The 14032-nt window shown below is 46.0% G+C and overlaps 1 protein-coding gene across 5 annotated transcripts in view; it reads left to right on the forward strand.

Annotated features, from left to right (window-relative positions):
- Positions 1-14032, forward strand: part of Dcun1d4 (defective in cullin neddylation 1 domain containing 4) — a 78135-nt gene that overhangs the window by 16588 nt on the left and 47515 nt on the right. For 3 of the 5 annotated variants that reach the window (XM_052735128.1, XM_052735127.1, XM_052735131.1), the window contains exons 2-3: positions 9967-10037; positions 10208-10247. The exons of 1 other annotated variant lie outside the window; for it this stretch is intronic. In XM_052735128.1, the coding sequence (XP_052591088.1) occupies positions 9967-10037; positions 10208-10247 (111 nt within the window). Of the gene's footprint in view, positions 1-20; positions 44-9966; positions 10038-10207; positions 10248-14032 lie in introns of those variants that run through there. One more of the 5 variants, XM_052735132.1, reaches the window with a different exon arrangement.

Here is a 14032-nt window from a genome sequence, read left to right on the forward strand (position 1 = left end):
CCATTCACAACTAACCATCCTTGGATTAATTGGATTGTCGCCTGTAAGTCATTCCAATAAATCCCCTTCATATATATGTATGTATGTACATATATATGTACGCATGCACGCACAAACACAGGTTCATTCCTTAAGTTCTGTGACTCTGGAGAACACCAGTATCATGCTGTCTTGTTTACTGTTTGTTTTTGTGTTTTTGAGATGAGACAGGGTTTCTCAGTGTAGCCCTGGCTGCCTTGGAACTCACTTTGTAGACCAGGCTGGCCTGGAACTCAGAGATCCACCTGCTACTACTACCTCTCAGCTTTGTAGTATGTTTTAAAGACAGGTATTGGAGCCTCAAGATTTTGTTCCCCCCTTTTGCTCAAGAGTTTTTTCTATTGTTCAGTCTTTTGTGAATTCCACACAGATTTTTAAATGTCTTTCTATTTCTGTGAAAGATGTTAATATTTTTTTTTTTTTTTTTTTTTTTTTTTTTTTTTTTTTGGTTTTTTCGAGACAGGGTTTCTCTGTGTAGCTTTGCGCCTTTCCTGGATCTCGCGCTGTAGACCAGGCTGGCCTCGAACTCACAGAGATCCGCCTGCCTCTGCCTCCCGAGTGCTGGGATTAAAGGCGTGCGCCAAAGATGTTAATATTTTTATAGGAATTGCTTTGTATCTTGTGGCCACTTTGGGTAGCGTGGATATTTTAGTAATATTCTAGTCCATGAACATGGGGCATTTTTCTGTTTCATGTTCTCTTCAGTTTTACCAGGATTTTGTAACTTTTAGTATAAATGATGGCTGATTTCCTTGCAGGTACTCTGGGTTTTATGGCTATCATCAGTGGTATTGGTCTCTTGTTTTTCTCTGAACAGTGATGTTCTTGGTGTTTAACAAAGGTATTGATCTTTGCATGATGTTTCATACCATGGAGCAATTCTGAATTTATGAGTTCTCACCACTTTTGGTATCAGTCAGTTATCTGTATTACCTATCTTTCTCCATCAATTAAGCAATCAGATCTCTTGTCTGCACGTGGATAACTTGGACACCTCCCCTGTTGTATGTTTTTAATTTTGTTCTCTTATGGCTCTGGCCCTTTTTTGTCCTTTAGAAAAGTTGTTAGAGTTTTTTAAGATTTAGCCAGTTTTAATATTTTTTCTTTAATATTAAACTAATTCATATGCTTGATAGCTAAGGTCGTACATTTCATGTGGAATGTGATCTTATCCTCATAAGGAGGAGGACTGGGAAAAGTAACTTTGGGCTAGCAGTTAGGAAGTGTTTCTTAGTTATGGTTTCTATTGCTGTGAAGAGACACCATGACCATGGCAACTCTATTTATAAAGGAAAACATTTAATTGGGGCTGGCTTACAGTTTAGAGGTTTAGTCTATTATCAGCATGATGGGACATGGTGGTGTGTAGGCAGACATGGTGCTGGAGCTGAGAGTCCTACATCTTGATAGGCAGGCAACAGGAAGTGGTCTGAGACTCTGGGTGTGGCTTGAGCACATATGAGACCTCAAAGCCCACTCTACAGTGATGCACTTCCTCCAACAAGGCCACACCTACTCCAGCAAAGCCACACCTCCTAATAGTGTCACTCTCTTTGTTCTATTTCTTAAGTCTGTTTATCTCCTTGTATACAGAGCTTATCTCCATTCCATTTTCTGGTGTTTCTTTTCTCAAATATTTTTTCTTGCTCAGCTCGCTCCTTTTCATTATGTATCTTCATTAGAGTTAACACTAGTAACTACACAACAGAGTCTATACTAGGCTGTTTTGAAATTTCTTCTGCCAAGGAAATTAACCCAAAACCCTTCACTTTAACCTCAGGCAAACATTTCAGACAAGGGTAAAAGGCAGCCACTTTCTTCACCAATATATGACGAGAATGATCTCTAGGCAACATACTAAAACTCTTCTCCTCTGAAAACTCTTGAGCCAGCTCTCCACAATTCACATCACTCTTAACACCACTGTCTTCCATGCTTTTAACTGGTATGGCCCATTTAGCAGCACTCAAAGCCTCCAACTGCTTTTCTAATCCATAGTCCCAAGGTCTGTTGTTGGATTTTTTTTGGGAGGGGTCCTGCCACCAGCTCCCTAATGGAGGCTAAATCTTTCTTATGAATGCCCAGCCTTAGCTTGGCTTGTGTCTAGCCAGCTTTTCTAACTTAAATGATCCCATCTACCTTTTGCCTCTGGGCTTTTACCTTTCTCTATTTCCGTATATCTCGCTTTCCTTCTTACTCCATGGCTGTCTGTGTGGCTGGGTGGCTGTCCCCTAGCATTTTCCTCTTTTCCTTTTCATGCTCTCTTTGCTCTCCTGCTTCTTTTTATTCTGCCTGGCAGCCCACCTATTCCTCTCCTGCCAAGTTATTGGCCATTCAGCTCCTTATTAGACCAATCAAGTGTTTTAGGCAGGCAAAGAAACACAGCTTCACAGAGTTAAACAAATGCAACACAAAAGAATGCAGCACATCTTTGTATCATTTAACAAATATTTCCATAGCATAAATGAATGTAGCACATCTTCAACTAATATTCCACAACAGAGGTCAGTATTCCTTCCTTCCAATAAAAGCATGGTCAGGCCTATCACAGCAATACCCCAGGCCCTGGTACCAACTTCTGTCTTAGTTAGGCTTTCTGTTGCTGTGAAGAGACTTCATGACCACAGCAGCTCTTATAAGGGAAAACATTTAATTGGCTTACCTTTTCAGGTTTGGTCCATTATCATCATGGTGTGATATGGTGGTGTGCATGTCTACGTGGTGCTGGAGAAGTAGCCAAGTGGCCTACATCTTGATTTGCAGGCAACAGGAAGTGTTGCTTGGCAACAGGAAGGGCATGGCTTGAGCATATATGAACCCTCAGAGCTGGCCTCTACAGTGACACACTTCCTCCAACAAGACAACACCCACTCCAACAAGGCCACACCCCCTAATAGTGCCACCCCCTTTGGGGGCCATTTTCTTTCAAACCACCACAAAGCGTGACTTACTCCCAGCTTGGCCAGTGCTGCCATCTGACCCTGTTTGAGAGTGAAAAGGAAGAGCCTTGGAGGGCCACAGCGCAAGCCGTCTTGGTGTTATCCCATTTCCCCCTGCATTCCAGTAAAGATTTATGTGCAGGTCATTTCCTCACTAAGGCGAATAAAGGCTCGTTTTGGCCTCCTAAGTGCATGTGTTCTCTGAAGGAGTTAGCTCTCAGCAGCAGCTGGCCTGCACAGTTAATGCAGTAGATAGTACAGTAGGCGTGTGTGCCAGCCGCCAGGAGTCTGGTGGCACCATGTGCAGCTTGGTGCTGTGCTCAGATTTGCTTTCTTGTAAAGGTGTGGTAGATCAGTTGCCACTGGGTAGTTAGTGCTGGCTGAATATGTCATTTCTATCTGCTCAATGTGCGTGCCCCCTGGCAGGCAAGTTGAGAAAGCATAGTCTTAGGATGCTTAGTCTAAACTCTTCAGCAGGGTTCACAGGCTCATTGCTTACCCTTTCTCACGACACTTGAAGATGACTTGAAACACCCTGACTCTATTAAAGTGTGTTAGCTCTGTACCTGCATTCATTCACTGTTTTGAATCTTTCTTGAGCACTCTATATGAGCAGGTAGTGTTCTGGGTATTCGGAATACAGCAGTGGGCAAGATCCTGGCCTCTGTAGGGCTGTGAGACAGTTTATAGTGCATGGTATGTGGTACAAATGCAGCAGAGAAAAGCAGAATGTTCCAAGTGGCAGAGTGCAGAAGACATCCTGTCTGTTGGTCTGCAACATCCTGTCAAGAGGGTTATTTAAATGACACACGTAAGTGTGAGAAGAAACCGTGCTGTTCTTAATGGGAAGAACACTCAAGGCAGGGGGAAGCATGTGCAAAGGCTCTGAGGTGTATGTGTGTGTGGTGTGCTCACAGAGCGTCCGTCGATGAAATTGATGCGGTACAGGTAAGGTGCGTGCCGCGCTCTGGGCCCGAGATAAACTGCTTTGAACAACCTTTCCTTTCTACTGTGGCTGAGGTAGGAGTCAGTTTTAGTTTGTTCCACATGCTCCCTGATTGACAACCTCTTTCTATTGATTAGTGTGTGCCTTTAATCCCAGCATTTGGGAGGCAGAGGCAGGAGGATCTCAGTGAGTTCAAGGCCAGTCTGGTCTACATAGTGAGCTCCAGGCCAGCAGGACTGTGTAGAGAGATGGTGTCTAACACTAACAGACAGAAAGGCTCTTTAGCACGTTAACTCTGTGCATGTGTTTACCCAGAGAGACCGGTGTTTATCCATTTCCCCCCATTTGCTGCAGTCCTGTACTGCTGTAGCTGCTGCACCTTTACACCAGGCAGGGGCAGCCAGGGGCCCAGGGGCCGAGTCCTGCCCACCATCTAGTTTTTACAAATGACGTTTTATTGGAAAACAGCCCCACTTCTTTATGTACTAGTTATCTGCACTTGAGCGGCAGTGGCCAAGTAGTTGCAACACAGATGCATCGCACCCACAAAGCCCCAGATACATGCAGTCTGCCCCCCAACAGTAGTATCTCTGCCTCTGCTCCAGACTCACGCAGTCTGCCCCCCAACAGTAGTATCTCTGCCTCTGCTCCAGACTCATGCAGTCTGCCCCCCAACAGTAGTATCTCTGCCTCTGCTCCAGACTCACGCAGTCTGCCCCCCAACAGTAGTATCTCTGCCTCTGCTCCAGACTCACGCAGTCTGCCCCCCAACAGTAGTATCTCTGCCTCTGCTCCAGACTCATGCAGTCTGCCCCCCAACAGTAGTATCTCTGCCTCTGCTCCAGACTTCGTGTTGATACCCGAGGAGAAAGTTCTTCCTTGTTCACCTCAGCAGGTTCTCGGCAGGGCAGCATTTGTTCTCAGAATTGGTTCTAAGTCTTCGCTTCCTTTTGCCTACTGTTATTTTTCTCCAGGGGTAGGGGTGTCTGTGGGGTAGGGGGTGGGGGTGGGGGTAGGGGGTGACTGTAGGGATAGGGGTTGACTGTGGGGGTAAGGGTGACTGGGGGTAGGGGGTGATTGTGGGGGTAGGGGATGGCTGTCGGGGTAGGAGGGTGGGGTGGGTGAAAATTGCAGGACAGGCAGAATAGGAATTTGATTGCTTTTAATTTGTAGTTTACTGAAGGGAACGCCATTGCTTCATAATGTTGGCATTTTTCCTTCCAGAAATAACCATCTCTGCAGTTATGTCTTCCACTAGATTTGACTCTTTCTGCATTTCTGTTTCACATTTCGAAGTTTATTCCTATGTGTATTACTGCTTTGTTGCTGTTATCATTGGACGCTCTCAGTTATATCTTACAATTGGCATTATGGTAGAAAGGAAGGATTTTGTTTATTGTGTATTAAAATTGTCTCCGATCCTTACAGATATATAAACTATTAGAAAGTGAAGTGTTGTTTGACGGTCCTGTCTGAGCTCACCCCGGGTCATTCGATCCCTACTACTCGTCATGTTGTAGAGGTCTATATCTACGGTGGGTTAGTGGGGTGGTTTAGTGGTCTGAGCCCTCCTTCCCTTTGATCTGGCACAGATCACAGCAGATAGTAACGAAATCAAATGACATTTTCATACCCGGTCAGCGTTTGTTGGTGGTTTTGAAAATACTCAGAAGATAATGTAGGTGAGCTCTTTACCAGTCAGGCTGTGCTGTGCAGAGCAGATTGTGGCTATAAATGGACTGTAGAGGGGTGCCTGTCCCCTGCAGTCAGACCACCCCTGCTCACTGTGGAAAGCCTTTGGATCACAAGTACAGTTGACTTAACCTTGCATTTATCCTTTAGAATTGAAAGATGAGCCGGAGATTTTTATGAATCTGTTAGTGCTTTCCTGAATTTATTCCCTGTAAAGCGTTTGATCTTTACCCTGACATCTCTGCTGTAAGGATGTGAATTCTATTTTAGATTTCAAGGTCTATTACTTGCCCTGAGCATGGAATAGATGAACCATAAATCCAGTGTCTGTTAACCTTTGTGAATTTATCTTTTATTGCTATTTTTTCCTGCTAAATTCGTGTCTTCTTAACTTACACTGTGAGACTAAAGGACTATTCATGTTATTGGTTTCGTCTGTTTTTCCTTTTGCCTTTTTGAGTGCAACGACAACCTGGTGCTTGTGTTAGGACTTGGGTATGGAAATGGATAATTGACATAGTGTGTGACTTGTCAGATGGACCCTCTTGTTGCCGTTAGTGAAATGAAACACTTACATGGAATGTAAATTGTGAGCATCCCGGTGTCTTTCCCAGTGCGTGGAGAGTTCCTGCCCCCATCACTGTGTGTGTGTGTGTGTGTGTGTGTGTATGTCCACACTTTCATGTGTAGCAACACTGTTATGGGTTGTGGAGACGTGTCAGGCCACTTGCATCAGTCACAGAGGAGCTCTGACTTTGGGATCTTTGGTACTTTGATAGGTCTTTGGACCTGCATAGATAGAAGCTATTTTCTGTGGTGACTTGGTGTGGAGTTGATAGTTTTGAGTATTCTAGGCATTGTGGTTGGGTGTGACCCATCTTGACATCATGTAAGCAGGCAGTTGCATAGTTTCATCCTTAAAGCACTACACAGGGTAACTTGTTTTTCATTCTATAGATAGAGTTGAAAATTAGGTTGAATTAATGTGGTGATATTTTATTTGTGCTGAAATATGTGATATTTTATTTGTGCTTTAATAAATAAAGTTTGCCTGGAGATCAGAGGAAAAAGTCAACCACAACACAGAAGTCATGCGATGTTAGCACTTGGCAGGCAGGATCCCTGTGAGTTCAAGGCCACACTGGAAACAGAGCCAGATGTGGTGGCACACGCCTTAAATTCTAAAACTAGTTAACTATGGAGGTCTGTACAGACAGACAGGAAGTGACAGAGCTGTGTAGGAAGAGGAAGTGATGTAGCTGGGCGGAGAGAGCAAATCAGAACAGAACTGTGTGTAGACAGGAGTAGGTCTCTTTGGAAGCTGTGGAGTTGTCGAGGAGAGGCTGACTGTGGCTTGTTTTGCTTCTGATCTTTCAGCGTTCATCCCAATACCTGGCTTCAGGTTTTTTATTAATAAGAGTCTGTAGCTAGAGTTTTCCTGCCTGGCCCACAGTCAGGACAAATCTCTCTCATCCGCCAGTCCCACAGTCGCTCAGACCCGACCAAGTAAACACAGAGACTTATATTAGTTACAAACTGTATGGCCGTGGCAGGCTTCTTGCTAACGGTTCTTACAGCTTAAATTAATCCATTTCCATTAATCTATACCTTGCCACATGGCTCGTGGCTTACCGGCATCTTCACATGCTGTTTGTCATCGTGGCGGCTGGCAGTGTCTCTCTGACTCAGCCTTCCACTTCCCAGCTTTATTCTCCTCCTTGTCCCGCCTACACTTCCTGCCTAGCCAATGGCCAATCAGTGATTTATTTATTGACCAATCCGCAACACACTTGACATACGGACCATCCCACAGCAAGAGTCTTTAAGATTTGTGTTACAAATGAACTAAAACCTGTGGACTGGCGATTTGAACCAACTTCTAGAACCCAGGGTCAGAATGTATAGCACAGTACATGCTTTTGGCTTGCGCCCCGGTGGACTGGGTTGAGTGTGGAGGGAAGACGATGGGTGTGGAGTAGGAAGAGAAGGGTTTGTGGACTTGCGTGAAAGACACTCAGAAGCCAGGGCAGGGTGTAGTAGCTCATGAACGTGGGGACTCACTGTGAGGATAACTTGCGTCTTCTCTTGTGTGTCTTCCATCTTTCCTACAGGGAAGGGGATGGTTGAACAACCTCCATTTGTGTAGGCACACTTATGCAAAGTCTGGCATGACCTGAACAGCAGGCTAGTGAAGTGACATATGGTGGCCACGGGACGCGTGCTACATGTGTGCTGGCCTTTTGACCCATCCTTTCTGCCTTCCCTTCTGTTATCCTCAGTGGCAAGACAGTCCATGGTCTCAGCGTTGGTTTCGGGGGTGGGGGTGGGGAGCAAAGTGATAGTGGGATGTATTGACCTGTTCTGTTTCTTAACAGAATACCGAGATGGTTGTGGTTTGGTAGTTGCAGAAGGGCGTGGGAGTTGTGTATTGCAGCTCCCCACAGCCTCTTGTAGGGCAGGTAAAGCACTGTTGTTTCTGGCTTAGAGACCCTGTCCATTTTTATTAAGTATAAACACGAGGAGGTATGTACACTGTGCACACACATGCACACGTGTCCATTCTCATCCTGTGTACCACTCTGAGCCTTCCCTGTGCAGGTGTGCTGAGTGGGTCATCAGGATTGATCCTGTGCCATTTACCTTCAGTAAATGGCCAGATTATTCGGATCCAGACAATTAACAGGGGTCTTAGCTTATGCTTGTGTTTCTAAGTTTGGGTCTTGAATACGCCCCTCCGCCTGCACTGGGGTTTTAGGGGAACACCACCACGTCAGGCCAGGAGTCCATCTCTCAGGCCTGTTTAGAGGTTCTGGGTGGTAGTGTCTGCTAGAGCCGTGCAGGTGCACATGTGTGTGTCGTCTGTTCCTGTGCCCACCTGTGACCGTCAGGGACAGCTTGTTGCCTGGCTGCCAGCCCTGCAGGGCTGCCCACGAGTGGATTCCTAGGGTGAGCCTTTCTGACAGATTGAGAGCAGCAGGAGCACAGTGGGTCCAGCCCAGCAGACAACTCACATGGTCAAATCTCACCCCTGGGTGTGCTCTCTACATCTGGTGCATGTCCCTGGGATCGCGGTGAAGTGACTTAGAATGGTGTGACTCCGAGAGCATCTTTTTTTTTTTTTTGGTTTTTCGAGACAGGGTTTCTCTGTGTAGCTTTGCGCCTTTCCTGGGACTCACTTGGTAGCCCAGGCTGGCCTTGAACTCACAGAGATCCGCCTGGCTCTGCCTCCCGAGTGCTGGGATTAAAGGCGTGCGCCACCACCGCCTGGCGGAGAGCGTCTTTTCTAGGCCACTTTCAGTCCAATATTTGTGATTGGAAAGAAATGGAATTAATGTAAATCCTGCTATTTATAAAAATGCTTACTGATACATTTTCAAATATCAAATTATTAATAACCTTTTCACTCCTTTGTATAGTCTTCATAGTATGTGCACATACTTCAAAATCTTGTCTGTGTGTGTGTGGTGCTAAGGACTGACCTAGGGCTTCATACATGCTCAGTTGGGACTCTACCTCTGAGCTATATCCTTGGCTATAAAAGCATTTGAGGTGGGAAATTCTAAAGCCTGATAATTGTACTGCAGATATACTGTGCAAGGTTCTGGCATGGAGCAGCCTCCAGGCTCTCTCGCGCCTGACATAGCATGCAGTCCTGAAGTGGTTAGAGGTGGTGGGTGCATGGATGCCTCTGTGCACGGGGAGAGTGCTTACTCAGGAGTGCATTCTCCACTGTTGCAGGGCCTGCAGGTAGCTGCACACTACCCTGTGCTCTGGGACCAACAGTTCACGAGACAGTTCTTTATCTGCGTGTTTAAGGGGAGGTGGAGGGTTATAGATAGATTCCTGTTGCAGTACTGTATAATCAACCCCAGAAGAAATACACTGTAAGACTATAAAGTGCCGAACACTGGGACACCATTCTGTCGTTTTCTGGCTGGGGGTGTGCTTGTCATACCAAAATTCTGGGGAGGGATGGGAAAGCGAGCCCATTCCCTCTGAGATCTGAGCCGTCTTCTATTCGCATGGCTCGTTTGAGTTCCTACCGTTATTTATATCTTCCTAAGAGATGCAGGTTGGCAGCTGGCAGGATTTCCCAACTACTACAGGATTTTCCTTTTACCTTAGAGTTGACATGAACTCCCATGCCTTTTAGCATTTGGTTGGAGATTGGACTTTACGGTCAGAACTTATTTCTGGGGGCTGAGTTAGTAGTTGCATGTTGTTTACTTATAAGTATCCGGTTAATTGAGGTACTAAAACAACTATTTACGTTTACTTTTGAGCGTTGGAAATTTCTTACTGTCTGCGAATCAGCTAACACTGATTTCTTTTCTCCCTTTTCTTTTGAAGACTTTCAGCTGAACTCTCATCTCTCAACACTGGCAAACATTCATAAGATCTACCATACCCTTAACAAGCTAGTAAGTCAGTCTTTAACGATCCAGTTGCCAGCTTTGAAGCAGTCCTTTGTACAATTGCTTTTGATAAGAGACTTTACGCTGTGGCTCTCAATTGCTTACGAAAATACTGAGCTTGCGCGCTTGCTGTAGGGTGTGCGGTTTCTTGGTGTTAACGATCATATTTCTTCCAGAATCTGACAGAAGACGTTGGCCAAGACGATCACCAAACAGGTAAATGTGAACACTACTGACTTTTAAGTGAGCATGCTGAGGTGTCACTGTGAAAGGGAAGCCATGGCCACAGAGGCTTTGAGTTACCACCTTAACGCACCCTGTAACATCCCTCAGAGAACAAGCTGTCACTGTTGAGGACCCCGGGTGAAAAGGCAGTCATGTGACAGCACCTTCCCAGCCAGGGATCTCTTCCAAAGCTCTGCATTGAGATAGCACTCTGATTTCCTCCGAGGGCCTGAAGATCCTTTAGTAGGTTTCAGGAGCAGTCCTTTTCCTCACTGAAGCATTGCAGCTCGTCCTGAAAGGCTCTGGGAACGTAGCCCGAAAGGCAGAGTGGTTTGAAAGGTGGGGAGGTGTTTGTGTCCTGTGGAGGTCCTGAGTGGATGAAAAAAGGAATAAAAGGAGGACATGACTGCTCCTAGGTGTGGAGGAGGAGAAGGCTTATTGTAGATGAGAAGGAGAGCGTAGCCAGGTGCATCTCTGGCCATGACCAGCCTACTGAACTGGGCCATGACAGGAGAGAAAGGAGGGGAGAGGGAGAGAGGGGAACCAGAGCAGCAGCCAAGAGGGCAAGAGGCCAAAAGAGGGAAGTTATAGAGGAAAGAGCAGCTGAGGGAAGGACAGCCCAGCCCAGCCCAGTCTCTGGGCTGGAGAAGTTTAGGGTAGGGGTGGGGTATGACAGCCAGGAGCACCCTGTAACAGGTAGGGACTGAGGGATGCTGGGAGAGCCTGGTGACCAGTGTCAGCTTTGATTTGTTAATAGGCACCTCAGTTTGCCTTTTGTCCCGTGTTTGAGCCGGAACCCTGAGGGTTCCTGAGTGGGAAAGTTGACACCCGGTTCTTAAAGTTATCCTGTAGAGCCATGGTCCTCATGGTTTAAACAGCATTTTGATTTCCCTCCTTCAACCTCGTGTGGCTCAGTGTTTGCCCATCTGACCTGACCGGCACCCAGGCCACGATGCCACTGAGCAGGGGACCGCACCCTGAGAACCACCGCATCCTGAGAACCACTTCTCTAAGCTGTTTATGCTTCTAAAGTTCAGGAGCATGCGTTTGATCTACAGCTATAAAATTTGTGGCAAACATTATTAAAGGGTGTTGTAAAATATAAAAATTACTACAGTTCTACGGTAGTGGATTCAGGTTGCTGCGACAGAACACCCTAGAACTAGCCTTACCGTCATGTCTGGGGAGGGCCTGTTCTCCCTGGTGGCCTTTTCTGCATTCTGTGTTCAGGAGAGGAGGCACCCACAGGATTCTTCCCTGAGTCTCAATTCTCAGTCACCAGGGGTTCACCCCTGTGACCCCATCAATCCTAAAGACCCCAGCTCTCCATCCCAGTACTTTGAGAACTGGATGTCAGCATATGAATTTTGGAGGGTCACATTCAGGCCACAGCTTGTTGAAGAAACTTGAATGGCACCAAAGTGAATGGAGTGAAACTTGTTGGCTTTGGATCTCCCAATCTACCACTTTCCCTAGTACGCTGTTTAATGTTGCCTTTTCCCCCAGATGTTTCCGTGCGTGTGTGTGTGTGTGTGTGTGTGTGTGTGTGTGTGTGTATGTATGTTTGTGTTTTCAGAAACATCCATGGTATTTAATTTTTCACTGAATGGTAGATTGTTGACATGTAGACCTCCCCCACATCTTCCCAGATTGATTCAGAGTCAATTGAAATTTAAGCATAAGACAGAGTTTGAAGAACTAGTCTGTTGGAATGCACTGGCTTTTCAGTACTCACCAGGTCCAGGCTGACACACCTGCTGTGTGCTCTATCTACCCCAGCCCTGTGATGGAGGAAGGCTTCCTGCTCTGCGGGGTGGGAGCATCTCAGAGTAGCTGGCCTCTCTGCTCAGTTTCCTCTCTCGGGGTCCCCAGTTAGACCAGACAGGGAGGAGGAACTGGGGAACGGACTGTGCCAGGTGTGTTGAGGAGGTCAGTGGCGAACAGGTCCATTTTCAGTAGCACATTTTAAAAGGATCTGTTCTCTTTTTAAATTGCTGCTTGACTGTCCAATTCATGGGTTTATCATATGTTCTCCGGCCTGCTGGTGTGCATTGGTATGCTTGAGTTTAACTCTCAGCTCTGATAAGTAATACTGGAATAATATCTCCAGGGTCAAGTTAATAATTAAGGAGGAAAACACAACTCTCTACTTGAAACTGTTGGTGGTCATGAAGATTTTTCTTTTTTTAACTTAGCAGTTGGTGATGTCGTTTTAGTTTTTAAAATAGGATTTTGTATTAGTAAGATTCTAAGATTGTCTTAGCTATGGTAACAACACTTTAATTTCTGACTTATGAATATTATATAGTTAATTTTGGAGTTTAGATTTAAATGAGTAATTGGTACTATAGTAATTCATATCTAAATGTTAAACTAAAAAAGTGGCACTATGATAACTGTAAGTTTCAGTTAAGGAAGGCGGTGGAGGACAGTGTGTTTGGCCCTGGCCACCTGTCTGCTCTTTGGTCCCCAGCTGTGTGCCCTTGATCCCCAGCTGTGTCTGAGTGCCTGGACAGTGTTGATTGGTGCTCATGGTGTGTGTGTACTCATGTGTGTATGTGTGTGTGCTCAGAGTGTATGCACACTCGTGTGCTCAAGTGCGTGTGTGTACGAGCTCACGGAGTATGTGTATGTTCATAGGTGTTTGTGTGTATGCTCATGGTATGTGTGTATATATGGTGTGTGTGTGTCTGTGTGTGTATACAGATGTACACTGTGTGGGTACCCTGGAGGGACCAGAGGTTGATATCAAATGTCTTTACTTGCTTCTCCACCCTATTTTTTAGAACAGGGTGTCTCAGTGAACTTCATTTTGGCTAGACTTGACTGGCCAGCAAGCACCCAGTTCTGCCTATCTTTGTCTATTCTCTTGGGGCCAAGAAGACAGGCACATGCCACCATGCTCATCTTTTTACATGGGAGTTGGAGATCCAAACCCAGGGCCTCATATTTGTAGGACAAGCACACACTGAACCATCTCCCTGGACCAGGGCTTGCGTGCTCATGTGTTAGCACAGTTTCACATCTGGCTGCGGCATCTGTTGTGTTTCCCGCTCGACAGCATACACCGTAGAAGTCAGACAGTGGAGAATGAGTGAGGCTTGGAGATGTGATCAAGCGTGTTGTTTCTTTGACTGTCCTGGCCCGACACGGACCTGAGCACCATCCATAAACATTGTGTGTGGAAGAACCAGGACCAGGCCAGAGGGTGGAGCATCTCATGCACTGCCTTGTGCTTCTGATCTCCCACAAGGGAGGCAGGGAGAGGAGTATGAGGAAAAGCAGCTCTGAAATAGAGAATTAGCAAAAGAAAAACACAGAGCAGGGGAAAAGTCAGGAAAGCGATGATACATGCCAGAGCTGGTGCTATTTAGAGATAAGTAGGAAAATTTTGTTCTTTTAAAAATTACTAGTTTAGCAGCTAATTCACTGATGTAGTCAAGAAAATGAAATAAAATCCTAGGTACTGGTGAGATATCTAAGGATGCTGTGTATTTATCAGCTGAAGCTATGAAATCTCTGACTGAGTGATCAGGGCAGCGAGCTTTGTGAATACACTTCCCGGGGCAGAGTGAGCTGAAGTGTTACGAGATGAGACAGCCCGTGGACAGCAGGCTCCTCAGAATGCACAAGGCAGGATGAGGTGTGCGTCTAACGTGTGGTTTAGTTTGGACAAGTCAGAAACAGCCTTGCCCTCCTGTTTGGGGATGAGCAGTAATTGGGCACACGAGTTGCCAGATCTTATGAGAGATTAACTCTAACAGGGACTCTTGCTG

Source organism: Peromyscus californicus, unplaced genomic scaffold (assembly GCF_007827085.1).
Source record: "Peromyscus californicus insignis strain IS unplaced genomic scaffold, ASM782708v3 Scaffold_13__1_contigs__length_99412109, whole genome shotgun sequence".
Taxonomy (NCBI): Eukaryota; Metazoa; Chordata; class Mammalia; order Rodentia; family Cricetidae; genus Peromyscus; species Peromyscus californicus.